Source organism: Megalops cyprinoides, chromosome 7, assembly GCF_013368585.1.
Source record: "Megalops cyprinoides isolate fMegCyp1 chromosome 7, fMegCyp1.pri, whole genome shotgun sequence".
NCBI classification, from domain to species: domain Eukaryota; kingdom Metazoa; phylum Chordata; class Actinopteri; order Elopiformes; family Megalopidae; genus Megalops; species Megalops cyprinoides.
In genome coordinates this window covers 8,402,247-8,429,223 of record NC_050589.1, presented here as the reverse complement: position 1 = coordinate 8,429,223, position 26,977 = coordinate 8,402,247, and the positions used below count along the sequence as shown (strand labels likewise).

General features: G+C 44.9%; 3 protein-coding genes across 5 annotated transcripts; 2 read left to right on the top strand and 1 right to left on the bottom strand.

Moving 5' to 3' along the window:
- The first annotated feature begins 313 nt into the window (after positions 1–313).
- Positions 314–9,439, top strand: vwa1 (von Willebrand factor A domain containing 1). The gene is made up of 6 exons (XM_036533773.1): positions 314–852; positions 5,320–5,877; positions 6,686–7,012; positions 7,407–7,682; positions 7,985–8,257; positions 9,162–9,439. The coding sequence occupies exons 1-6, from the start codon at positions 768–770 to the stop codon at positions 9,200–9,202; spliced, it is 1,560 nt and encodes a 519-aa protein (XP_036389666.1). The 5' UTR covers positions 314–767; the 3' UTR covers positions 9,203–9,439.
- A 2,714-nt stretch (positions 9,440–12,153) lies between these two features.
- Positions 12,154–16,518, bottom strand: otud3 (OTU deubiquitinase 3). Its single transcript, XM_036534041.1, has 8 exons — positions 16,407–16,518; positions 14,968–15,275; positions 14,713–14,861; positions 14,184–14,296; positions 13,716–13,838; positions 13,346–13,472; positions 13,072–13,250; positions 12,154–12,918 (listed from the first exon to the last, which is right to left on the bottom strand). Exons 2-8 carry the CDS (start codon positions 15,171–15,173, stop codon positions 12,754–12,756), a joined length of 1,062 nt encoding a protein of 353 aa, XP_036389934.1. The 5' UTR covers positions 15,174–15,275; positions 16,407–16,518; the 3' UTR covers positions 12,154–12,753.
- Positions 16,519–19,266: 2,748 nt separating this feature from the next.
- Positions 19,267–26,811, top strand: LOC118780933 (Golgi integral membrane protein 4-like). 3 transcript variants are annotated; one of them, XM_036533713.1, is made up of 13 exons: positions 19,267–19,409; positions 20,322–20,662; positions 22,071–22,145; positions 22,287–22,336; positions 22,432–22,485; positions 22,921–23,071; positions 23,297–23,379; positions 23,528–23,656; positions 24,001–24,111; positions 24,987–25,144; positions 25,252–25,442; positions 25,565–25,620; positions 26,099–26,811. In XM_036533713.1, the coding sequence occupies exons 2-13, from the start codon at positions 20,476–20,478 to the stop codon at positions 26,183–26,185; spliced, it is 1,332 nt and encodes a 443-aa protein (XP_036389606.1). In that variant the 5' UTR covers positions 19,267–19,409; positions 20,322–20,475; the 3' UTR covers positions 26,186–26,811. The 3 variants fall into 3 exon arrangements, with proteins under 3 accessions (XP_036389606.1, XP_036389607.1, XP_036389604.1); XM_036533714.1 differs by having other exon boundaries at positions 19,267–19,689; positions 22,435–22,485; XM_036533711.1 differs by having other exon boundaries at positions 19,267–19,689.
- Positions 26,812–26,977: the final 166 nt, after the last annotated feature.

Genomic DNA, 26,977 nt, shown 5'->3' with positions numbered 1-26,977 from the left:
TTCGTTGTCATTCAGTCAGATACGTGTTCAGACATTACATTTGCCATACGCCCTCCCGGCCTGAGCGCAAAGCATGGAGCTTTCAAAAAAGTGAATTGTTCCACAGGCATCGGGACTGTCAAATTCATTTCATGGACACTGGAGTGTGTTTATATAACCTGTATATAACAAATCACAAGATAAGAGGACAAAAAAATAGCCCTACAGCAAAAAAAAGAAAAAAAATTCGGGCACAGGTCCAAGAAATCGTGACGCCTGGACCCGTGGAAAACTGAGACACTCAAGGCGAGGGAGCGGAGAGGGGAGGGAGCGAAAGGGTGAGAACAGGACGAGTACGGTGGCAGAGGCGCATGGAGATTTGTTTGTTTCTTTTAATGTGAAGGAAACACATTCAGGAGAAACTGGCAGTTCTCTCCGGCTTAACGTTTCCTTAGAAACAAAGACAGAGGGTAGGCTGCAGCGAGGTTACAGGTGTTTGTGGACTGGAGTTTCTGAAAGGTGAGAAGTGGAGCATTAAAGCGGTGAAAAGACGGGAAGAGGATCCAGAAGGAAACGTGCGCTTTATGAAAACTGCTTAAGAGGTCTAAATACGGACTGACACTACAATATTGCGAGTAGGAGGCAAGGATCACCGGGAATGTGAAGGGGGGAGCCGTTGAGCTGAAGCGAAGTCTCGGGCAATGCGAGGAAGGATCGCTCTGCACTTGTCACGCTTGTTTATCATCCCCGGCTCATTTTTGTAGTCAGATACACGCACCGCAACTACCATGGAGCGCCGAATTTTACTCACCTGCGTGCTGCTCACTGTCCTTCTACGGCCGACCGATGCCCAAAGTGCGGTATCTGACTCAGGTAAGCCTCGGTCTGTGCTGGTGTAGAGAGTACATTACTCCTCTCCAGTGTCAGCATTGCACGGCCGGGACAAAACAGAGGCTAACAGACTCATAACACTATGAAACTCCCAACAGATCGTATTTTTTCGTGAACTTTTACTGTTAACCCATACGGAAATTTATTGTAATATATAAAGAATTACGTTGTTCAGCTTGAGTGTGTTGCAAGTACAATTAATCATTTCAACATATTAATACAAGAAATATGTTGTAATATTTTTAATATAAGGAATATATTGCAAATTACCCAAATAGCAATAATGGCCGTTATGGTTTAGTAATTTATAGCAGTATAGTGGGAACAATAATGTAATAAACTTCAGTACTGTCTGATAATAACACATGCACTGCAAATAAAATCAGAAACAAAACTATTAGGCTAATAACATTGACGGACCATTAACGATCCTTGCGCTTTGGCGTTTTTTTTTTTTTCAGCAGGTAAACTGTATTACTACTGTATTGCGTGCGTGTGGTGTGAACTGATGTGAATGAGTATGTTTGAGGTTGGGGAGGGTGCTGTCATTTCTCATCTTTGACCCTGTAATATGGTGTCGCTACACTGAAGGTAAGTGAGCCTCTGTGATTACTTTGCAGCGCAGAGCATAACTGATCAGTGCACTCACGCAGACAGCTGACGGGGACTGTGGTTTCGTGGTTTGAGTCATTCAATAAGTTGGTGACTGAGACATGATATACGAATTCTGTTAACAGAACTTGATACGTTTTATCAAGACAGGCCTGGCCCTTGATTCTCTGAGTGATCCACAACGAGCTTTACGCACGCAGTCTTACGTATGATTAAGCATCTGCAAAAATAAATACTTTACTGTAAATACGGTCGAACTGGGGGCGTGGGTCTCACAATGTCAGATGAGAGATCAATCATGAGTTTGAAATGTCTGTATAATTATTTAGCAATACGTTATAAAAACCATTCTGAGGGTATGATATAGCTAACACTTTTACGCAAAAAAAGATATCGGATCGTGATCACGAGAGAAGAGCACGTGTTCAAAACAGCTTGCGATTCTCCACAGTGCCTGACAGCAAGTTAGATCTCTGGCAAGGCGCAGCGAGATTGACACATTCCTCAGCAATTCATATATTTTTTGAATAGTCGGCCCCTGGTTGGCCCACATTTTGCCCCCTTGCCAAAGTGCCGCCCTAGGCAATTGCCTAGTTCGCCTATATGGACGCGCCGGCGTTGGGTACATACATTCTACCTCCTGGGCTTACAACTGCGGGAAAAGTTCACATCATCTTAAATCATTTCTGGAGAGACCTGGATAATTGCAGTAGACTAGTTATCACTTGCCGTCATATGCAAAGGCTGTACCTAAGGCTTGTTGCGGCATTTGTGTCAGTCGATGCAAACGTGATTTAAATGTAATGCCGTTATTTTTAGAATTCCTGCTGTCAAATTTCAAATATCATGTTCTTGAAAGGAGACCCACTGCATTGGTGCAGGTTTTAGTTGATTTCCCAGAAAATGTTTCAGACGTGAGAGTGAACATTGCCTGCTGGCATATCTGCACAGTAGACCAGGACTGCTTCTGAACCTGACCTGAGTGAAGCTGGGCATCTTGTTTGTGTTACAGCAGTAGTGTGCTTGTCCATCTCTGCATATCTGGAGCCCATCAGGGTTTATGGGACACTCCTGTTGATCTGCTGCCTGCTGATCTCTCCCAGAGCATCAGCTGGACATGTGTGTGTGTGTGCTTTCTTTGCTCCGGCTCACACATCCACATATGGTAGTTTTTGCGTCTAGCAGGCAGCCTGTGTGTGCGCGTGTGTGCGCCACTGATACAGATCTTGAGAAATGTGCTGTTCCTCTGTCTCCCACCTTGAATCCTCCCACTAATCCCAGCCTCTTCACCCTCTGGATGGGAGCCAAGCGTGACACCAGTGCCCCTTGCCACAATGCTCCACCCAGGTTCCGTAAAAATGTTTTCCCGGGAGTATTTTTTTGTTTAATGTTTCACCTTGGCTGCATGCCAGCCAATAGCCCTCATGCTTTCGCCTCTGGATGCGTTCTGTTAGAGGCTAGCGATGCAGTGGCTGAATAGGGGAGCAGACAGAGGCACAGCAAAGATCCGCAGAAATCAGCCTTTACAGACAGACAGAGACAAACAGACGTGGCGTTAAGCACAGGGAAAAAAAAACAGAGCATGACTGCAAAAGCGCAGATTCCCGCTCCTGTCTGGAGTCGGATTCACAGACACGGGCGGAGGGAGCAGAGTTCTGCGAGAGGAGTGATGGTGTTAGTTGAGTGTGTGTGATTGCGTTACAGCCCGGGGGTAAAATGGCCTATAGAAGACAGTGGAGTGTGAAAGAAATATAGAGCTTTGCTTCTGCAGACTTTCAGCAGACCGGTAATAACAGGACAGACAGAAGATTGGAAGAGAGAGACTGGCAGGGGCACTGGCTGAAGGAGAGAAACTGAGAAGCAGAACGTGCAGTTCATTGAGATAAAGAGATGTCTGTATACGTGGATATATGTGTAATTTATATGTGGTTCGTGTTGATTGGTACGTATGTAAACCAACAGTCAACATTTTTCAGCATTATTCTCTAGTGGGGTTCACAAATGTTTTACCCAAAATAGGTGTTAATCTTTGCAGCCTGGTCAGTGGGGCATTGCTGTTGTGGGTACAATGCTCCTGCCTGTTGCTGAAGATTGATGGCGGTGCACTACCTGTACATGTGCTGTTTGCACGCCACGCGCACTCATGCATGCATTCCCCCCCACTCCCTCGTTCTCTCTCTCTCTCTCTGAGGAATGCCGAGGGGGAACACATTTACATTCCTGCTCTGCTCTCACATGGAACCTCCAGCAAATACCTTCCCCCCTACTCTATTTCTCTTTCCACCTCTCTCTCTATCACTCCCAGGATGCCCGTTTTTTCCCCGGTAGCACTTATTGTCTTCTCCCCCTTTCCCCCCCCCTCCTCCTTCCCTTCATCTGCTCATTTATTTCCAACCCCACTTTAAAGCTCTCTGTCTGGCATGGTTTTTTTTTTTTGCAGTAGTAGTGCCAAATCAGTGTTTAATAACACTTCGCTCAGTGCGCATAAATATTTTGGAGGCTTCTGTCTCGGCCCCGTCTGTATCCCCTCATTTCTTTTTGTTATTATTGCTTATTCATTTTGGCCCGCTCTTCCTCCACTCCCTGCTTTCTCTCGTTTCCTCTTTTTTTTTGCATTTTCTCTCTCCCTCTCTAGCATCTCGGCTTCTCCCAATCTCAGATTTACTGCCCTCTCCATAAAACTTTAATGGCTGTGTGACGGTGTTGTTCCAGGGAGGCAGGCAGTGAGAGAGAGAGGGAGAGGGAGAGGGAGAGTGTGTGTGTGTGTGTGTGAGGGAGGGCGAGCGAGAGAAATCTTCTGGAAAAGATGAGAGAGAGGGAGGAAGAACTGGAGAAAGATTGGGGGAAAGTATGCGCAGCAGTGCTGTTACTTTAGATGGGAGCTGATTGCGGTTGCGAGTATTGGTAGGTGTTCCCCTAAGTGTGCTCAATCAGTACAGCACTCCCAAACCCAACATCGCAGACAGTGGGACTCCCAAGTCCCTTTGCATTCAGTTTTTATCTTTCATCGCTCGTGGTTCCCTTAACAGCGAGCTGAGCCAAATGTGCATGCACGTATACTCATTTACATTTATTTGTTTGGCAGACATTCTTATTGAAAGAGGCCTACAGAAAATGCATCCAATAGGGTTTGGCACGTACTTGTAAATACTAAATCATTAGTGCCGTATTTGTAATATAGCTCCATAAACAGAGCCACAGAGTGCTGTCTTAACGTACTGCCATGTACTGCCACGAGCCTCTATCGCCACAAAATGTTGACCACTGAGCTTTTTATGCACCAAAGACCTATGCTGTAACCAGATTTTGCCTCAAATGCTTGTACATAGAATCAAATTATTCCTTGACACAATGACTTGGGCAGTCATTAACATGTTTTGATGTAACTTTATCTTACCAAATCCCCTGCCTGCTTTTTGAGCTGTGAACATCAATTAAATTGCGTCTCTCAGAGTGGGTTTTCCATCCACATTGCGTGCACTTTTTAATTTTCAATTTGCTCGAAAGAACATTTTGACAGGGCTGTGATTTCGCCTCATAAGCCTGACTGAGGATCGTTTTGAGAAGTCTTATCTGCAGCTGCGCTCTGCTGAAAATTCTTCACCTACAGTAATTACCGAAACCAGCAGCAGACAACTTAAGGAATTAACTGTTTGAAAAAGGGAAGCGTCAGCTTTCAAAAGTAAATATATGGTACAGACAAATGTACTGAGAGTGTATATTACACATAGTGTATCCAAGTCTCTCCTAACACCCTCCATCACTGTTCTTCCTGTTTATTCTCTGTTCTCTGCCTCTCTCCTTTCCTCTACATCCCTCTCTTCCTCTCTCCCTCAGTGCTGAACTGCTGCGAAGGCGACGTTCTGTTCCTGCTGGACTCCTCCGGCAGCGTCTCCTCCTACGAGTTCTCCCGCATGCTGAGTTTCCTGTCCGAGCTGCTGCGGCCCTTCTCCCTGGGGCCCGACCAGGTGAGGGTGGGGCTGCTGCAGGTGGGCACCGAGCCTCACCTGGAGTTTGGCTTCGACGCCCACAGCACCCAGCGGGGCCTGCAGGAGGCGCTGCAGAGGACCAAGCAGCTCCAGGGTGACACCAACACGGACAAGGCCCTAAAGCTGGCCCAGGAGCGGGTGCTGAAGGAGGGCGGGAAGGGCGGGGCCAGGGCGGGGCTCCCCAGGGTTCTCGTGTGGCTGACGGATGGGGTGCAGCCCGGCGCTGTGGAGGGACCAATGGAGGCGCTGCAGGAGGAGGGCGTGGCTGTGCTGGTGGTCTCCACAGGACACGGGAACTACCAGGTACTGAGGAGCGTGGTGACCCCGCCCGCCGACAGCCACCTGTACTTTGTGGACATCGACGACATGAGCATCATCGCCAAGGACCTCAGGGACGCCATCATTGGTGGGTGCACAGAGAGGGGGGAGGGGTTTACAAAGAGAAAACAGCGGCTTTGACAGCGGGAAAGAGGTGCAGCTAAACGGAGAAGAAGAAGGAGGAACTGGTGGAAGGGGAGCCGAGGAGATAGAGGCTCCGGGTTTTATTAATAGTGTATATTGAAACACTACACTGCCCTGCTTTACACTCTGAACCTCACTGTACTAACACTCTGATACACATTACAGAAGTGATCTGGCACAGACTGCCACAGACAGGGTGATGCCGGGGGAAACAGAGAGACAGCCTGGAAGACACTGTAATGAGAGAGAGGGGCTATTAATAAAGAAATGATTTCCTACCCCCCCCCAGCCCCTCGCCCCCACCTGTGGCCCCTGAGATACCAGACCAGGGTATTTATAGAGAGTATTTCTCTGGTTGAGGATAGGATAACGACTGAGACATGCATACACACATACATCACAACGCACACTTTGGCTCTAATATGCATAAAACAACATAAACTCATTCACATTCTCAAAACACAACAGAAATCTGAAGCCAGCAGCAGACATGTGGTGCGTGCTCACTCACACTCTCACACACATGCTTACAGTATTCACAGCTGACACTGTAAGAGCGAAACCCCTTATGTGGCTGACATTTGTCCCTGCAGCATCTTCTGACTGCAGTTGCTATTTTGAGTGATTTTACTGCACGCGTTGTTAACGCATGTCAGTCTCCAGTGTGTATGTCTGGCTGTTAACTGCCTTCCTCCCTCTTTCCCTCTTCTCCTCCTGTATCCTATCTCTGTGTGTCTCTCTCTCATTGGCAGAGATTATCCGGGCGGAGCGGCTGCAGGTTCGAGACGTGTCCACCCGCAGCGCGACCCTGCATTGGCGCCCCATCCTGACCGCTGGCACCGGGTTCTACGACATCCGATTCGGGCCGGTCCCGACGGGAACGGGCGGGGCCAGCGGAGGGCCCGGCACCAGCCCCATCGTCGGTGGGGGTCAGTGGCGCAGGGTGACCCGGCCGGGTGACGCCAGCTCGGCCAAGCTGATGGACCTGCAGCCGGACACCCAGTACAGGGCCACGCTCACACCCGAGTCCAACCTGGACTTCCTGAAGCCCCTGTCCATCACCTTCACCACACAGTCCGGTGAGAGAGCCTCTCCAAAACATTTATTCCCCTTGAGGAATGTTTCCCCACCATGGTACTCTGTTTCACAGAGGGCACTGATAATTTGGTATCTGTGGGGCTACCTTCCCTGCAACATGTTACTCTGGATAAAAGCGTCTGACAGATAGATAAATATAAATGGAAATGAGAGCGAGAGAGGGAGGGCAGAAAAGGGTGAGCAGGGTAAAGAGGAATTCTGGAAACCATTAATGAGAAAATAGATTATCTTATTGCATGCATGATGTTACTGCGTTGTAATCTTCCTCTCTTCCTTTTTCCTCACCCTACCCCCATGTCTACCCCCCCCCCCAACACTCCCCTCTCAATATTTCCCACCCACCCCCCTCCCCTGGCACATTCCTCAATCCCCCAGAGGTTCTGAGTCCAGCTGTAGTCACGGTCTTGGAGTCCGGCACGAACAGCATGAAGGTCAGCTGGGGACCCCTGCAGCCAAACTCGGTAAAGAAGTACCAGGTGGAGTACGGTGCCCTGCCAGGGGGGAAGGTCCACATCGCCACCGTCAGCCGAGACCGCAACTCGACCGTGCTGACCAACCTGCAGCCTGACACACAGTACCTGGTCACAGTGAGCGCATTTCACTCCTCTGGCCAGGAGAGGGCGATGTCCATCAAGGCCTGCACTCAGGAGGGTGAGAATTGTCGTTCGTACATATTTCGGTTTACATCCATTCTTTTCCTGATACTCCCTGACTCTCCCTAACTTGGTTTCCATCAGATTGCACAAGTTAACTTGGCGGTAGGGCTTGAAGAGTGTTACGCTCGCACTCACTGGTATGGGAGTGTCGTTAGCCTGATCTGACAGTGTTGCTCGTTAAATTGAACGGATACACTTATGTTCTGTTGTGCTGGAAGTCGCTCTGGGTAAGACTGCCTGCTAAAAGCATGTAACGTAATGCAACCTTCCCCTTCTCTCTCTGTCTCTCTCCCTCAGTGCTGCCTGCCCTGGCAGACCTGCAGCTGACTACAGTAGGGAGCGACTCAGTCCGTGTCCAGTGGAAGGGCCAGGCAGAGGGGCTGCGGGGTTACTGGGTCACCTGGGAAGGTGCCAGCGGTTCCTCGGGACACTCCTCGTCCTTATACCTGCCCCCCAGCTCCGTGTCCACACTGCTGACCCACCTGCCGCCCACCAGCCGTGTCTGTGTCTCGCCTGTGTACAGGACGGCACGTGGGGAGGGGCTCTGCTGCACTGCCCGCTTTTATTCAGGTAAGATAAACCTCAGGTGATGCCGTGTCACGACACACGCACGTACTCCATCTGCTACAAATTTGGGTAACATGGTGCTGTGGTTGTAGTTTGAGGACCAAGACTTGCAGCCAAACGGTTGTAAGTTAGAATCCCGAATGGAGCAGTGCTACTGTCCCCGTTGAACCAGGCATTTAGAGCAACACAAAACCACCAAACTGATGTGTTTTTTAAGTTGTTCCCTCATCTTACAATTTAAGCGTGCGTCATAATGAAGCCCACAAATTCATCTCAGGGGCGAATAACTTTCATTTTTCAAGTACTCACTGACATTAGAACATTAAATTTTCCTCTCCAGTTCATTAGGAGTGTTTTTATTCGATTTCAGACTTACAAAACTAACAAGTCAGTGTAATTACAGTCATAACATGAACCCTCAAAGCATGTGCAGGTGGCCGTCCTGGACCAATTAGGCCATCTGTATTTTCACAGGAATGTTATTATTTCATAAAATTTCAGTTAAATTTAACAACAATCCCTCCTGTCTTTAAACTTACTTATTTTATTGCTCAGTAAAAAATAATGGCTCTTTGGAGTGGATTCCTGCAACAGTAATTATGAGGCCCAACACATACATTCATTAAATTGTAGGGGAATTATACTCTAATCCAAATTGCTTCAGTAGATATCCGGCTGTATAAATGAATAATCCTTATAAATGTAAACCATGCAAGTCGTTGTGTATAAGAATGCCTGGTATGGTTATAAACAATGTAATATTAACATCCACTCAAGAGACGTTTAAACACACTTTTGTATATCTAGACATGATTATGAATATTTTAGAAGGTGCTGGTGTGTATAAGTGTGGTTTGGGTGTTTTGCGCTCAGTTAAGTATCTCCCACTTCTCTCCCTGGTCTGTAGATGTTATTCCTCGAGGAGACCTATTTTACAGTCCTGCATGACCGCACGGGAGCCTTGGTTTGCCCTGGGCGGAAGGACACCAGGAGAGAAGGACGAGGGGGGCGTGGAGGCGCTGATGCTGGACACTGAGTCTGTCATCCTCTGCACGGAGTCCTCTCTCCCATTGCACCACAACACCAGACATAGAACCTGGGACTGCTGCAACATCAGTCTCCACCAGGGGGCAGTGCTGCTCCAACACACACTCACAGAAGCACACAGACACGTGCGTATACACATACACAAACACAAATACAAACCTTTTACTCGGTGACTGAAATAAATTATAAAAATAAAGTAGGCACTAAAACCACTATGCTACTGAACACTCACTTTTCAGCCTGTTGCCCTAACATATACACGCACACACAAACACTCACTAAAGGTAGAAGTATTATCACAATACAAAATGATGGATAAAGTAGTAGAGAAGAAATATTACTATCAGGCACAATGACAAGATAATTGTGCTTATTTGGTGGGGGTTGTGCAATAGCGTCTCTACAGATGAGTTTTGCTCTGAGTAGTGGCAGAGCAGTTAAAAACAATGTAAAATTAATGTAATGCAGATATTTTAAACCTTCTCAGCATGTGCCCATATAACACTAAGGGAACAATTACTTACTCACGGGCACTCCCCTTAAGCCTAGCCCTTTGCTCCTGTAAGTACAGGGGACAGAAGCTGGTGTTTTCTGCAGGCTTACTCCTGGTGAGTGAAAGAAGGGCGACAGCTGTAGTCCAGTGTCCGCGTGACTCAGATCATCCAACAGAGGGCAGTGTTCCCTCACAGCCTCCTTTGAACCGACCGCTCATCTGCATTGAAAGGAATCAGCCTCATTTCGATGTTTTTATACCAAATGATTTAGATGTTCTTCTCTGATGAGAATGGCAATGATCATTAGTTCAGTTTCCAGAGTTAGTTTCTAGCTCAAGCTAACCGCTGATGCATGTTCACATCTAGGGTGAATATTTATGTTTACCAAGATACAGCTTCAGTCTTCAAATTTTTTTAACATTGGACAGGAATGTCTCAAGCCACATTTAGGAATTTACAATGGAATCCCTGAGAGACCATTTATGTTTTACTTAGTCTCTACTGCCCCTCTGTGGTATTCTGTTGTACTACAGTTTCACTCCACAATTCTGTTCTCAAAAACTGAAAATATTAATTTACCTATCTAGACAGGTGAGTATATATTAATATGAATAAACTTGGTGAAAATGTTTTTGTTTCCTTCCAATGGTGAATTAATTTTAATCTATCATTATTAGATTATCCTACTTTAAAGCTTTTCTGCTGGATAGTTGTGTGAAGGCAATAAAACGCTGGCCAGGATTTGGACATGGTCACGATTATTAGGCTATTGGTCTTGCTGTCTGTATGAACAAACTCACTGAATCTGTTCTTTGTTCTCCATCTCTTCTGCATCACCAGCCTCCTCCCTTCTCTACTTTAATCTTCTTTTTTCTCAGTTTCAGAATAAAATGGAAAAAAGCAACATTAAAGCAGTGTACAGCAACAGTGAACTGTACAGATACTCCCAGGTCTCTGTGCCTCTGCCTGACTGCCTGGCATACAGATGGACTGAAGTCCAGACCCTTTTAGTCTCTGCCCTAAGAGCATGGAGTCAGGTTCTCCCTGTGGCCACCGCCTGACATCTCCGATCCATGTCTTGAAAGGCCGTTCTCTCAGGTCCTCCCAATAATCTGGTTACACCCGTTGACATCACACTATTGGCAAGCAGTCAAGGCCTAATGCATGCCGTCTCAGGCAGCTTGCATGATGCTGACCATCCTTTTTGAACCATGATGTCACATAACAGATTCCATAACACCTTCTCAGTACAAGGGCAAGATGCTGTCTCCCAGTCGCGGTGCTCCACCCATAATGCTGGAGGAACTCCGTGTCCTTATTCATCACCATCAGGCTTGCTTTTAAATGCGACTGCTCCTCATTTCCTCCAGTTCCGGACACGCCTCTGACCCAGCAGCTAATTTCGCAGGTGTTCCACACTGCCGGGCCCTGTAATCATTTCACGTCAGTGATCATCAGCGCACGAGCGCAGATAAGGGTTATTTAGATTACCTCCAGCTACGCTCATACGGGCAAGTCAAGCGCTGTCATGGGCTTCTACACTTAAACACAAAAGTGAGAGCAGCCTTCACAGCTAACCTTATCTGCTTTGCCCTGCTAAGGTAAGAGATAAACTTAAGAGCAGCACTTTTCATTCAGTCAGTGGACCGAGTAATCATTTCCACTCAAGAACTCATTTTACTCAGCTTTGATCAAAAATGGGAGAAATCTAACATGCCTACATGCACTTACCATCTCATGATGCAAGCTTTTTAAAGTAGTGCTTAACTAGCCACCGGACTGGTTATGACTGTGAGATGTTAAAGTGTGCAGCTTGTGTTACTGGGGGGATGGGGGACATCTTTTTGTTCCACTGCCAATACTATATACCCAGAACACTTTTGCCAGGTTGGCAATCTCTGATTCGCCTTGAAATAGCTACTGATTGCAACTTGTGTGCACTGCAAAACTGGTGCACAAAGCAGACCCTTGTAAAGATCCTACCAACCCCTCGGTGGCTTGGCATCAGTTGACCTGTGGAAAGCCCCCGCACTGGTTTTCACTTCTGACCCTTCAGCGGGGGAAAGAAGGCCCCACCAGTCCTGCAGCCACACAAGCTCCTTCTCTTCCTTCTGTAGAGACATTCTTTCAGACTGAACCTGGGCCACTCAGACACACCCTGAACCTTTACAAATGAGACTGTAAAACTGAACCAGTCATTTGTATTATCACCTATATACTGTACTGTTCATTGGCATCTACAATAACTCTGTCACCCACTGTACGTAAGGAAAAGGGTTCAAGTATATACACCAAACAGTAAAAAACAAAACAACTGCCATGTGACACAAAGTTTGACATGTTAAGAAAAATGCTGCAAAGGTTGAGTTGTTTATTTTTACATTCTACTTGATTCCAGAAAGCATATAGTACCTTTCTAAGGCCTTTATTGCAATCATTTTAAACCAGACAGACAGCTACTGAAGAGCATGCTGCTTTATCACCTAAAATAAAGGGTGAAGAAAATGCAACAGGCAGCACATCACAAAAAATGATGCAACATTTCTTTGAAGCAGATTCAAACTGCCCAAACAGTCTTTATTCCTGGTCTTTCTCAACTCCATTTGGCCTTTCCTCTGTGGCAGGAGTCAGAAAGAGTAAGCAATCAGATTAAGGCAAATATCCAGAGAGACAGAGGGAGAATCGGTGGCTAAGTGCGTCTATGTGTCAATTAAACATCCCAGACGGCGTCTCTCCAGAGTGGAAACTATTACTCATCATCTCAGCATTACACACACTCGCAAACAGCCACACCCGCAGTCGCGCACTCATTCAAACGCAGACGCCCGGTACACTGCAGAAACAGAGGTTTATGAAACTGTGATTCCTGTGACTGGATGCTAAAACCATGGCGAAGCCACTCCTGATTTTACAGGTCTGGTTATGCGACCCGTCAGGTCGCATCCAGCAGAGTTTCTCCTAAATGCTGAGGGTGCTGAGAGCTGGTACCAACGTGACAGGTTCAGAGGGGTTCAGGTTCTGGTCCTGTCCAGCCTGGCTCAGCAAAGCCTTCTGTCGGTGTCTCTCCTCCTGTCTCTTCTTCTTCTCCAGACGCTGCTGTTCTTTTCTCTGTTTGTTTGACATCTGTGAGACAGAGGAACAGCCAGTAAAGGTGATGTATCTTTAAAGAGAGAACCTCCTTTAAAACGAGAAAAGAAATGAGTAAAAAAAAAACATTGATTTGAGAGAAAGGAATTGGTAGCAGTGAATGAAAGTGAGGGTGGAGTCACTGCATGCCTTGGCTCTTTGGCAGGTGCCACTCTCCTTTGACGACTTGTTGTCACTGCATTCTGTTGGTGCAATTTGGTTTGACGGGCGTGGCACAGTTCCAGACTCCTCCCAGTAGGCGGGTTCCAGCCCCTCTGCCGAAGAACTCAGTGCGGCACCACTGAACGGACCATGACCCTCTCCTTGACCTGAGAGAGACAGCGTTCAAGAAAATGAACCAAGATAATAGGGTAATAAAACAGCTGAGAAGCACCAGCCCACAGACACCGTTGTGTTCACTGACCAGCAGGACTGTGGGCCTCGAGACAGCTCAGAATGAGATCATCCTCCTCAGGGGAAGTGGAGAGGGGGATGTTCTGTTTGTCACCTGGACACCCAGCCTCACCCAGTGCTCTTGAACGGTTCAGATTCTACAGGAATGAGAGGATGGAAGAGAGACAAATAAAACCTCACACTTAACTACTAATCTCAGACAGCCTCAGAGCAGTGATGGCATCAGTTACTTCTAGACCTAATGTGGAAACAATGCACAACTAAAACAGGACCCCAGTATAATCAACCACTCTAAATCAATCTCCAATCTCTTAACACAAGCACAAAGGTAATGTCTGAAATACACTTCAGACACCGTGGACAGCTGAAGAACTCCAGACCTCGATGCGCAGCTGAGTGGGGTTCTCAGAGTTGTCTCCAATCGGTCGCACACTATCATAGTGATCGCCGTACCGATATGCAATATGAAGCTCTCGACACACGGGTTTCTCTGAGCCATTTATCTGAGAGACAAAGAGAGGAGAAGGCGAGAGAGAGAAGAGCCGTGAGAACGCCGCAAACACAAATAACTTATAACAAACAAAACACACCAATGCTAAGTCAACATGAGTTGCTGCCTACTTACTGTCTCTTTACATCTGACCAATTAAAAAGGGTGAACACAATGTGGACATTAAAAACGGACAAGGTTCTGCTTTAATTACAGTACGAGGCATTTGTGCAGAACCGAAAAATATCAATGAGAGATTTTACAAACAAAACGAATGAATAAATGAATAAGGAACGAAATGGGGGGGGAGGTAAACAGTGACATCATCATTAAGCAGCGGTTTTGTCAGCATTATCACCTCCCACAGAGGAGCGTTGAGCTGGTGGATGACCACCCGCAGCTGCTGGCTGCGAGCGAATGCCACAATTGCGTCGTTTCCCGCGAACGTGCCTGGCTGAGAGAGGTTTGCCACTGCAGGGAGGAAAAGAAACGGAAATACGCAATATCACTTTAATGCTAACCTCAGCATTTTACCTTTCCACTGCCATCATCCAGTCTTAATCATTTACCAGGAGATTCTACTTTCTTGTCTTCTCAAAATACCTGCCTATAGCCCGCCTTCATTCCATTATCTTTTTGCTTCTCCACTCCCACTCCCCCCTCCTTCCCCCTCCCTCTACCTTCGACCAAGGCAAAAGTTAACCCTAACTGCTGATCTAGGACCAAATTCCTCAACCACAATTCCAACCTTAACTATTATGAGCTCAACGGCAAAACTGGTCCTAAATCAGCGCTTGCGGGCAACATCTGTCTGAGGCTCTCCCTCCTTTTCCCTCCCCCTCCCACCCGCCCCCTCCCTCCTCCACCTCCCTCCCTCCCTCCCTCACCGTGCTGAGCGAAAGGCACATCGTCCTCCACGAAGGGCTCGAAGTCCTGCCGGTGCGCCTGCATGTACTGCACCGTCTCCTGCCTCAGCCGCAGGTGCCCCCGGGAGTGGCCCTCCAGCTGGTCCCCCAGGGCCCGGAACAGGCAGTTCCTGAGGGAGAGCAGAAGGGAGGGCAAACACAAATCAACATTCACGTATGACTAAACACTCCAGGAGACGTACATATATATATGCTCACACACTCCATGGCCCTTACCCATCCCCGGGCACCTCTCTCAGTTTGAGGCCCAGCGCTTGTAGCTGATTGGTGAAGCTGATGAATTCCGCGCCCTCGTCATCCCCCTGGGGGCGGTTCTTCCTGTCCTTGGCCAAAGCCCTGCGCACCGCCCTCTCATCTCGCTTCCTTTCCACGTCACACTTCCTGTTGCCCCGCACCGGCTTTCCTGACTGCTTCCTGGACATGGGTATGCTCTGATCGTCAGGCTTACTGACAGGGTATTTACAAGGTAATCCAGGACACACAATCACACTGCAACACGGTTATGATGCAGGTGGTACAGAGACCTGGGACAGAGAAAGATAGAGAGGAAATAGGGAGGGAAGGGGAACTCATTAAGAAACAAAACTATTGCCCTTAATATCCCCTTGGGAAAATCATGACATATATTAATAAAACAGTTTGATGATCAATCATTCAGTACAGTTACAGCATGCCATTACTTCATAATTACACAATTTTAATACTGAAATATTGCAGAACATAGAAGAATCATAAAGCATAAGAATCAATAACATCAACAGGCCGTTCAGCCCATCTTTGCTCAGTAGCCTATAATTTACTGTGAACCTCTTACTGTGTCACGATTTTTATTAAAGGATGTCTCTGACTCCTTTACAAATACTGGCAATGTTTAACTCTCTAAATGAAGAGATACTTTTGAGTGTCACGTCACTTGAAATGTGCTTTAAACTCATTTACACCTTACTTCTCGATTGTCGATTTCCTGTTTACAACCTGGGACTTGTCTTGTTGTCATTGTCTGTAGTTCTTAAGTTTATTCATTACTTTTAAATGAAAAACATTTGACAATTGACCACAACATTCTACACGTGGCCTAACACAGGTAGTGTATTCTTCTATTTTAGCACAACCCCCTTCCCTTGTATTGTACGTTTTGTTTTGCTGAGGAATCGTTTAACAAATTTCACTACTTCGGGGCACTATATAGTTTCTAATCGGATTAAATCCGTAACGCTTTAAATTAGAAAAGAAAAATTAAATTTTAGGAAACAATTCATGGTTGATTTCCCTTTCATCGTGGTTGCTTTATCAAAGACAATTTTCTCCCCATAATGACTAAGTTATAACTAATGACAGATTACAGTGTTGTGTATATCACACTGAGTTAGCCAGCTAGCTGCCAAATTATCGGTTTGAGCTAACGTTATATTCTAGTTAGTTAGCTAGCAGAAACTAGTGACAAACTTCTGACAGCGGTCGGATCGTAAGTAGAAAATCAGTGATAATTGCTCCCGGGAAACTTTCTAGATGTTCTTGTTCAGATGGGGGTAGAACGTGTTACTGTAGCAAGCTAGCTAAATAGCTAGCTACCTAGCTTAGTAGCCAGCTAGGTAGAATGTGTCGCACTAGCGATTCAACAAGCAGCAGAATTGCACCATCGTACAGATACTCACATTCCTCTTCGGGACGTTGGCAATGGCAAAACTGTCACAAAACCCAAGGCACAATTCCATCAGGCAAATAACCGAAAGATGTCCTATACCTGCGGCTGGTTTGTTTACCTCACGTTTTAATTCCTGTCCCGTGGCACTGCTTCCGGAGCCCGGCGGTAAGCGTAGTACGGTGGCCTCCTTAGGCCAACCAATTTACCATCTTTTTTTTCTTTTTATTTGCGCCCCCTGTATGGATATATTGTACATTTATCGTCATTTAGCAGACGCTCATGTCCAGAGCCACTTCTGACGTGTTAGTACAAACTGAATATATTAAAATAGCACGAAATGTTGTACAATCAAGGACATATACATGAAACAGAATCATTTAAAAATCATATTGTTTAATAAACTACAATTATGTTACATTTATTGTAATACCGCCCAGAACAATGAATTAACTAAGCACCAAACTAAGTAATTTGAATTTGAGTTAGTCATGCACTATGATCAACTTAAAAAAAAATACCACCAAAACAACAGATAGGGTTGGAGACAGGTTTACTGTAAGGTATACGGTCATGGCGATCATTGCATTTTTGGCCACGAGTCAGGACTGCGGAAATGGTTAGGGTCAGCTTCGGGGTTGCTGTTAAGGCGAACGGTGATTTGATATATAGATATCCACGTCCTGTATTGAATGGTATATTTGTTACACATTTTATGTATATTCGGTATATTTCTTCTTATATGTATCCTATATAAAATGAGTCAAAACTAAAATCGAAAAAGCACAAAATGAATAAAGGCTGATGGCACTGATGGCATATTTTATTTTGCACACCCACCATGAGCAACATACCAAGTACTGTCTCTTTTCCCAGGCTCGAAAACGATGACTGCTTGCACCTCCAAACCCTGCACCTCTTATTCAGACTTCTGTCCATACAACGTACATAAGTAAGCTGCCATCAGTCACTTCACGTTCATTTGTCTTTACTTCTGATAAAAATATTAAGCTAGACAGGCAATGGAGTCAGCTAGGCAGCTTGTGTTGATGACAGAGAGATGGACATAGTTAGCATAGTTAGCTCACTACAGAATTTATTGAGAAAGAATAATACATCTAAAACATACTCTTGAGACCTAACTCTTTAAAAAATGTAGACACATTTATGTCATATCATAACACAAATGGTAATGCCACCATGTCTATTTTTATGTTGTTTACAGCAAAAACGTTCAATATCTACATTTAAAAATCATATATCCACGCCTGAACCACTTAATAACTAGTAAAACCGTAATAATATCAAGTCAGGTGGGAACCACAACATGAATACGTTCTTGCGTTCTCGAATCAGAAGACTTATCAGTGCATCAGATGCGCATCGATCCCAGTGACTCCCACTTGACTAATGTCAATAAAAGACACCAATATGATCTCGTCTTTAAAGTTATTTAAAAAATCATGCACTCATGTATCTCAGGGCATACAGACAGAACGTAGGGTGGGGCTACATTTTTAAAGTTATTTCAATGCCCTACACAAACTGAACAAAAATAGATTGCTTTGTTGTACTTTCCAATAGCGTATTGCAAAATAAAAAGGTCCCAGCACTGCACCACAGGAAATGATTTGCCCTTTGACATTCAACACATTGTCCAAATACTCCATCCAGACAATGCAAGCATATCCCTCAACCATAGTCCCCACAGTGTCCAGATATAAGTTCATGGTTTTCCAAGTGCAGCAACACATAAAAAAAACTGAACTGTACTGTACTCCAGAACGTAAATGTGCTTGTTATAAAATATATTTGTATTAAGGTCAATTTCTAACTATTCTGATCATAGCAACACTATCCAGACATCATTTTTCACTGGAACACTTGTTTTTCACACCGAAACTGTAGATAGTCATTTAATATAGTTTTCTGAAATACCAGCATTACTATAAAAGACACACCTCCGTTAAGTTTAAATATGTACTTGAGTCAACCAGCACTGTAACAAGTATCTACGTTTGGCGAGAACACGTTTTATTACTTAGTTTTCCGTTCTTCGCGATCTGTCCTACTTCCTGATCACTGTCTCTGCCAAACTTCCTGTGCAGAGTGTCGAGAGAAAGGGAACACGCAAGGGTTGCCACGTTTTTTACCATAATCTCCATTGGAGCTACTGTCACGCTATCCATCGTTATGTTATTGACAGTTTTACTTTTCCTGCAAGGGATATATCTGCAAATAACATTTAGGTCTGTTATGATATTTCTATTTATAGTAATTATACAACTATATCATGCATGGTTAACTGAGTGTTTACAGATATAGTGAACTTCTGAACTAGAAGCCACGTCTCATAAAACAATATATTTTTTTGAAAATGCATCGTTTTGTCTCTGACATATGTTATACATATATATAATATTCATGGTCGATTGGTAAATTGTTTTTTTAATTGAAAAACAATTTACCAATTGACCATAAATATTTTAGGTCAAAAGCCAGGCATTCTTTTTAATACTGTTATTACCACACTATTGTACAGTTTAGGGTTTTTTTTTTCCACCACACTATCATGTATGTATAATAATACAATTTCGCAGTATCTATGGCTGCAATACCTGTGATAGCCTGATTCCTTTGAACATGGGACTTTGGCAACTTGTTTATTGAGACAGCCTGTAAGAGCAGTTACTATCTGTGCATGCACACTAAAATAGATATTCAGTATATCCCTTGGGGATGGCACGTGAGTGATCAATCTTTTTTTTTATATATATATAAATCGCGAACAGAGGGTTTCTTCAAACTGGCAACCTCACAGGGGCAGTCGGGGCTCCTCTCCACATTTTGACATCAACACAACAAGACGTCTATCTACGCACCAGTGCGGCGCGATGGGTGTCTCTGCTTCGCTCTCAAACACACATTCACACTTACGTGTCCGGAGTGTGGTGTATTGATCTGATCTGCAGGTTTTGTTTGCTAATGCTATTGCGCAAAGGATTGAAGAAAGACGGTATGTGTGGTAAGAAAAGGGAAAAGAAGCAGCTAGCTAGTTAACTGTAGCTAGCTAGCTGGCTAGCTACTTTTTGAAAGCAGACAAGGCAGGGAAAAAAACACTTTTTACTCACAAGATCCTGGGAAAAGTGGGTGAGGAAAGGGAGAAAATTTCAGGGGGAAACTGATGTGAAAAGGAAACCGAGAGAAAAAGGAACAAGCAGGGAAGGAGGGGAGACGCAGAGTTTTGAACCAGTGTACACATCGGCGATTTCTCTGGCCCGGTTTCCCGCTATACGGTATGATAGCCTTTCCACCTGACTAGCTTGCTGGCTTGCTATGGTCAATCTAGTTTGCTTTGCTAGCTATGAAAAGAAATTACTGAATGTGTCGCGGTAATACTTCTGAAGAATAATTAAGTTGTAAACTGGATAGATAGTGGTTTATGATGTAGCTCTGCGATAACTACATGTATTTTTCCTAATGACATATCATTAAAAGTGTTCCAGATTATTAATGTTAATGGTAATATTAGGAGTAGGAGATGGAGCAGTGGCTAGCAGATGTCTGTTTTACAGTATGGTGCAATGCGGTTGACAGTTATCTTCAGCATGACATTCAAATTTAACTTCCTGCAGAAGTTCATATATAAAGTTTCTCTGTGGTATTTCGTGCACATTTTGCTGCTGGAGACATTGACCTGTTTTTCACATAAAGTTTAAAATTAGCACATTATACTGTCAAAAAGTAAAAAACAAAACTTTGTTAAGTAAGGATAACTACACAAAGTACATTACTGTAAGATCATTATAACAAAGAGAATTATTCAGCAAGATTTTGTTAGGTTTAAGCTGTTATGTGGTATTATGATCAGTGCATAAAAGGATTTGAGCATAATAACTGTGTGACTTTATTGTATTGATTCCTACAGAGTCATCATGCCTCGCTCAGAATAATCAGGGCATCCGCCAGCACCCAGGAGCGGCTGAATCTCCCTCCCACTCCATGCTCCCAGCCCCCTGGCCGGCCCCTGCCCCTGCCTCTGCCTCGGGTCCCGTGCACGCTCCTCGGCCCCGGCTGTCAGGATGCTGGGTCTGTGCTGGCGCCGGCAGAAGTGCAGTGCCGTGACCGCGCTGTTCGTGCTGGCTGCCTGCGCAGCCTGCGCGGTGGTGGTGCTGCTGCTGTCCCGGCTGCACGAGTGCACGGCGGAGCTGCGCGCGCAGACGCAGCGCTGCAGGCAGCAGCAGGAGGCCCTGACCGCGCAGCTGCAGGGTGAGGGTGGGGGGGGGGGGCGGGGGGGTCGGGGGGGGTCGTCGTGGATCAGGCCTGGAACCAGGAGAAAATACAGAGGGGTGCATTGCAATCCACGGGTGTGGGGGGGGTTAGGGTTAGGGTTAGGGTTGGGGGCACAAAAAGTCATAAATACTATGGGATATAAGGAGACAACAGGGGGTGCACTGAGGTCCGTCTAGGGGGGTGCAGTGCACCCCTAAGCACCCCCACAGCGCTGGGTCTGATGTGGATGCTGCCGTAGCCATGGCGATGGGGTGGGTTTGAGAGGGTGAGCGTGCCTAAAAGATTGTCTGACTTCAGCAGAATAAAATTCTGTCTGACTTTGACAGAACAAAATCCTCGCTTGTGAGTCTCTTTGGAATGAAAGTGTCTGCCAAATGAATACATGTGAATGTAAATGTAGAATTGACTGCATGATCTCGGTTGGAAATATGGTGATAAAGGTGTGCATTAAGCGTACTTCGTTGTAGTAGCAGAGAGATCTCAGAGTGAGAGACATGACTCCTGCCTGCTTCTGTGCTGTATGAGAAGTGAGTTAGATCGAGGTCGTGCAGAAGAGAGCATGTTTCTTCTGTACAGCGGTCAAAAGGGTATTATTGAAGGTCATCCAGAGTGTCACTGTTGTCTCATGGTTAAAAGCTTGGAACTTATGTTGTATAAGTGATCCATGAAGCAGGAAAGTGTTCTTAACATAAAGATCCCAAAATATTAACTAGCTCCATAGAAAGCAACTTAATGTCAGAGGAGCACTTTTGCAAACTTGCACCATATTTAACTTGTACGTTGTGTACCTCCATGCTAATTTACTATTTGTAGAATTGACATTTGAGCTGAAAACTTTGAAGGAAACTCATTACTTTTAGTTGAGAGCGAATCCAAGAGGTTACGTGGTTTACATCTGAACAATTATTGGTCACCTACTTGAAGCTGTTTTCGTACTGCTGTTAGGTTGTCCAACATTACTTCATTCAGATACCTATATTATTCTGAGGATTTACTGTTGACTTATTGATGAATTCCCCACAGCAAGACAAGTAATACCTATACAAAACTGTTTTCCTCTGTGGCTTGTTCTGGCAATTACCACATGCTATGCAATATCACATTACATTGTGTATGTAAAATGTTGTTTGTGTTGAAATTAACAATACTTACTGGTTGTCTAGATATACATGTTAAGTACAAGCATAATTTGTTAGTTCCTCACCCGTCCAGTGAAGCTTTGTAGATCAGTGTACTTGAGTCATTTGAGTTATTATTTTAAGGTAATAGTGCTGTATTGGAAACAGCAGTATTGTTTTTGCTTTTTGTAGATAAAACCAAGATTTATGTACTCAGTTTCTTCTTTCCTTCCCTCTCACCTCCCCTCAACGTGTCTTCACCTCAGTGGTGTACGAGCATCGGTCTCGCCTGGAGAGATCTCTCCAGAAGGAGAGAGGAGAGCACAAGAAGACAAAAGAAGGTCAGAGGTCATTGTATTCCCCCCTCCCCCCCCTCCCCTCTGTCACTCACTTCCTTCTCAGTGTCCTGGACGTGTCACCCTCTCCCCTCCGAAGCTCATCTTGCGTTCACTCTGTCTCTGTGTCTCTCAAACCTCATGTAGATTTTCTGGTGTACAAGTTGGAAGCTCAGGAGGCCTTGAACAAGGAAAAGGTAGGAAATTAATAAGCCCTGCATCAGTTTTTAAAATGTAGTAATAGTGTCTGTGGTGCAGTTCACAGTGAAACTGTTTCTCTGTGTCTGAACAGCAGGATGCCATGAACAGATACAGTGCCCTGAGCTCTCAGAACAGTATCCTCAAGGTAAAAATTTATGTTGCTCTTTTGAGTTGTAGTGGAGTGAGTAAGTGTGGAAAGTATGTGTCTTAACTGTATGCTTCCAAACCATGAGAACTCTGTATAACCTTATAGACTTTTTTGTTGAATTTTTTTTTTTCTTCAAAAAATAGACTTGAATTCTGAGAATTCAGTTTTGTCACATTAATTGTGGTAATTCATAAGTGTTAAGCGTAGGTGTTAATTCTGATATAATATTATAGCCAAAAGCACCTATTTTCCTTTTTCTCTATACCAGGTTGAGTCAGAGAAATCTGGGGGGGAAATCTGCTTTTGTTGTGTAGGCTGCTGTTCAAGGACTTCGCTGTGTGCATCTGTTCCTCATCGAAAGCTCTGTGTGTGTGCGTGCGTGCGTGTGTGCGCGTGTGTGTATGTGTGTGTCTGTGCGTGCATGTTCTGCAGAACCAGCATGCAGACCTGCGCAGCCAGCTCCAGTCCCTGCAGACGGAAAATGGAGAGCTGCACTTGGCTCAGCGCAGAGCGTTGGAGGAGTGTCAACACCAGGGGGTGCTGCAGCGCACCGAGAGCCAGGACCACATAGCGTCCCTGCAGGGTCTGCCAACTTACTGTTTATGCATTCAGCGCTTGAGCGTAAAGACGCAATATGCATTGTGTGAGGCAGGCGCCTCCCTGCTATCATGGGCGCTGCATCACAGTGTCGGAATGCGCACCGCAGTCAGGCACAGTGACGCGTGGGCGGGAAAACCGCCCCGCCGCGCAGTCTGACACAGTCTTCCCATCCTCATCAGCTCGTTTTATCCCCCTCTCTGCCTCTCAGACACCGTGATGAAGCTGAGGGAGGAGAGCAAGCTCATGAGGAAGTCTCACCAGGAGGTCCACTCCCAGCTGCTGAGCGCCCAGGTGGGTGAGACCCCGGGGGGGGCTCTGCTGTGTGCTCCTCTGCCCTCCTCTGTGCTCCTGTGTCAGAGGGTGAGGGAGGAGGAAGGGGGGGGGGTGCTTTCTCACTTGCAGCCATCATGATTGATGTGCATGTCATTCTCTGTGGCAGGCGCAGCTGGAAGAGTTCCGGCAGCTCAGACAGGCCCTGCAGAAGGTGCCGGGGCTGAGGGAGCACTCGCTCATCCAACAGCAGCCTGATACAGAGAAACACACCGACTCCAAGATGCTTGATCTTAAGGTTCCTGACTGAAGGATGTGCTTGTTGACTCACATTGTGGAAATTCATGAAATAGGGCCAGTTGTGGATGTATTTTTTTCGGTGTTGTTATTCATTATGTTGTTGAACAGGCTGTATGAACTGTTATACTAAAGCAATGAGGATAGGATAGTCAGGACAGTACAATATCTTCAGCCTGTGCAGCTGGGCTTTTTCTGTGACAACAAAGTCTTACAGTCTTGGCACATATAATTTATAAGTATGTATATCACAGACTGGAGATCCAGCTCTGGATAAGAGCATGTGCTAAATGAATGTAATGTAATGACTGAAAACCCTATAGAAACGCATGTTTATTTTCTCAGTCTTCCATAGGCCCACTGATTGCAAGGCCTCCAGTAGGATTGGGACTGGGAAACACCACTCAGCCCAGACATCAAGAACAGACTGGGATTGGAAAAGAGCCTCAAACTGTGGTTGGCCTTACCTGTATTTTTCTCATTACTCTTAGTCTTTGAATGTTTTTTTAATCTTTTCTGTATATAGTGCTTCTTGTCCAAGTCTAGGATTTCACAACGTTAACATGAGACAATTTAACATTTTTGTGAACAAACACTGCTTGCAAAATTTGACACAATCAGTCATCATTTCTTATTGTAACGGATTGGATATGTCACCGCTAACACTTCATTTGGAGCCTGGCCACATTGGAGAAATCGAAATCTTTCAGCCCTCATTAATCTTTGAAAAAGTTCATTATTTTCAGATAGCAATTAGCGCCTCCATCATTTGTTAAACGCAATATTCGTATGACTGGATTTCATGTATAGAACTGAAAGACTGCGGTTACCACATACTGTTTCTTATGTGCAGGGCTTTCAGCGGATTCAGGCATATGCCAGCAAGATACAGGCATATTTTTTTATCAAATGTAATGCTCAACAAAGAGCTCAATGTTAAGCAATCTGAATAAATACAGGGTGGCACCAGTCAACCCATGCTGAAGTAGATTGAAGTGTCAAAATAGAAATAGATCTTGTCTGCTCCTTTCAACAACTGCCTGTTTGCCTCTAAGTTGGCCAGGCTGTAATATATGAGAACCATTGGCTTAAAAAGTTGAGGCTTTTAATTTTTAAAGGCTGGCGATTTATGTTTTTGAACAGCTGTGGCAACAATAAAAACACAGACATGACTCATCAAACTGCGCTTTAGTGTGTCTTTAAGAATATTATTGTTTCAACAATAGTAGAGCTGTATTACAAATATGCCTGCTTTCTCTCAATGGCAGAAAGGATGGATTTAGTTAGTGTTAATTAGTAAAATTAACACATTCTCATCCCTTTTCACACAGGTGACACATCCTCCCATCAGCAAATCCAAACAAAAGACTCAACAAGAAGTTCTGGATGATGGGCTAGCTAGATTCCGCTCAGCCAATCAGAAGGACCCTGTGGTGATTACTGTGGAAAAAAGGGCAGGTGAAGAAGGACAGGACCAAGGATTGGACAGGTAGATTGGACATTCTTTACTACTTCTCTGAGTTTCTTTTTTTCAGTTCAGTGATGTAATATCTGTCTCAATCGATGAGTGATGCTCTCTGCTCTCTGTGGCTTCAGCTGGAATAGTATAATCAAGAAAAACAATTACAACCAGAGACAGGACCCGAATTCTCTCTCAACCAATCAGAGGCCACCGTTCAACCACTGGCGAGACGCTGAGACCAATGACATGAAGACAGAAAGGCCGGAAGAGATAAATGAGGACAAAGAGTTGGAAGACATTCAGGATGATGGGGAGCTGGAAATTGGTGAGATTAGGCCCCACAAAAGTCCAGAACATGCTTGTCCGTGATGTGTTGAGAAAGTTTACACTGCAGCACCATCACGTTGACATAATGTGCCCTGCTTTTTGTGCCCTGCCTGTCTGCAGACACCTTAGGGGAGGAGGTACCACAGGGCCAGGGAATCATTGCCCAGGAACCCATGGTGAGTCAGAAAGGCACATCTGTGTGAGTCAGCCTCCTTATGGAAGCAAGCACTCCCATGTGTGACGAACCAAAACTCCACTCTATGTTTTATACTTACCATTACCATAAAAGGCAACGGTCATCTCTCAAGAAAAAGATATAGGCGCTGTTTCCTTTAACATATCGTTTTAAAGGAAGCACGTGCCTGTTCTAATGCTTTTTAAAAGGTAATAATAAATAAAATTCTTTGCAGAAAATTTCAGAAGAAACCCAACTGAATCTCACCTTCTTCCTACACAGCTTGAGTTTACATTGTTCTCAGCAACATCATTTCAATTATTTCACCATTTTTTAGTCATTTTTACACAAAAATGGCCTGTCACTATTAACGTTAGTATGTATGAACTCCTCAATACCACTGTCGCTTTAGGCAGAATACAGGTTTCAGGCGAAGTTTTGAATGACTGTTAATAATGAACATTTTTTCACTCATTCAGGAGATTGGAAGAATGGGAGAGACAGAGGATCAGCTGGAAGAGGAAGATGAGGAAGAGGAGGAAGGAGGAAACGAAGAAGAATATTAACGCTCACAGCTTCCTTTGGCCTTTCAACAACCTGCCTCTTCTCACTTCATTTGTACCACTTTCCCCTCTTCTCTTTCCTGTTACCTTCACCCCTCTTACTCTCTCACATGTTCCCGCTCTCTGTGTCTGTCTCTCTCTCCCTAAAGCATGGCCACGTGTTTAGTACAAAACTTCAGGGAATAAAGTTGCCTTGTCTTCCCCCCCTCTGTCCATTGCAGGGAGCAGTTGATAGCTGGTATTGTGCCTTATTGGACTAGACCCAAAGTTTCCTTGGGATGAAACCAGTTTATCCATGTGAATACACCAAAACAACTGGTGTTGCAATTACTAATATTCTGACTGTTACATACAGGTTTATTTGATTTGAAAATGAATCTCTTTTTTTGTACTCAGTATTATAAACCAATGGTTAGTCCATGCTCTGTGCATTTTTATACTGTTTTGATAATATTTGTCCTTCATTAAGGAGCCATAGTGTGTTATAAGAATTTAAAATATACTTTGTGTTGATAGGGTTGACTGGCTTTTCCAGCAAATGAAAGCGCTGTTGTTATTGATACTGGTTTACCCATGGGTAGTGTGAACATACAAAAGGGCCATGCATGAAAGGGCCAACATGCCAACATGCATACTATAGAATTATGCATTTCTATATGTGCCTGTCTGTTGAAATGCATTTGTTTACTCTTTTAATAAAACTGAGTTTGTAATATATCGGCTGTACGTTGGCACCTCTGTCATTGTTCTTGTAACTCTGATGTAATGTGCATTAACTCACACATGGACACCTGT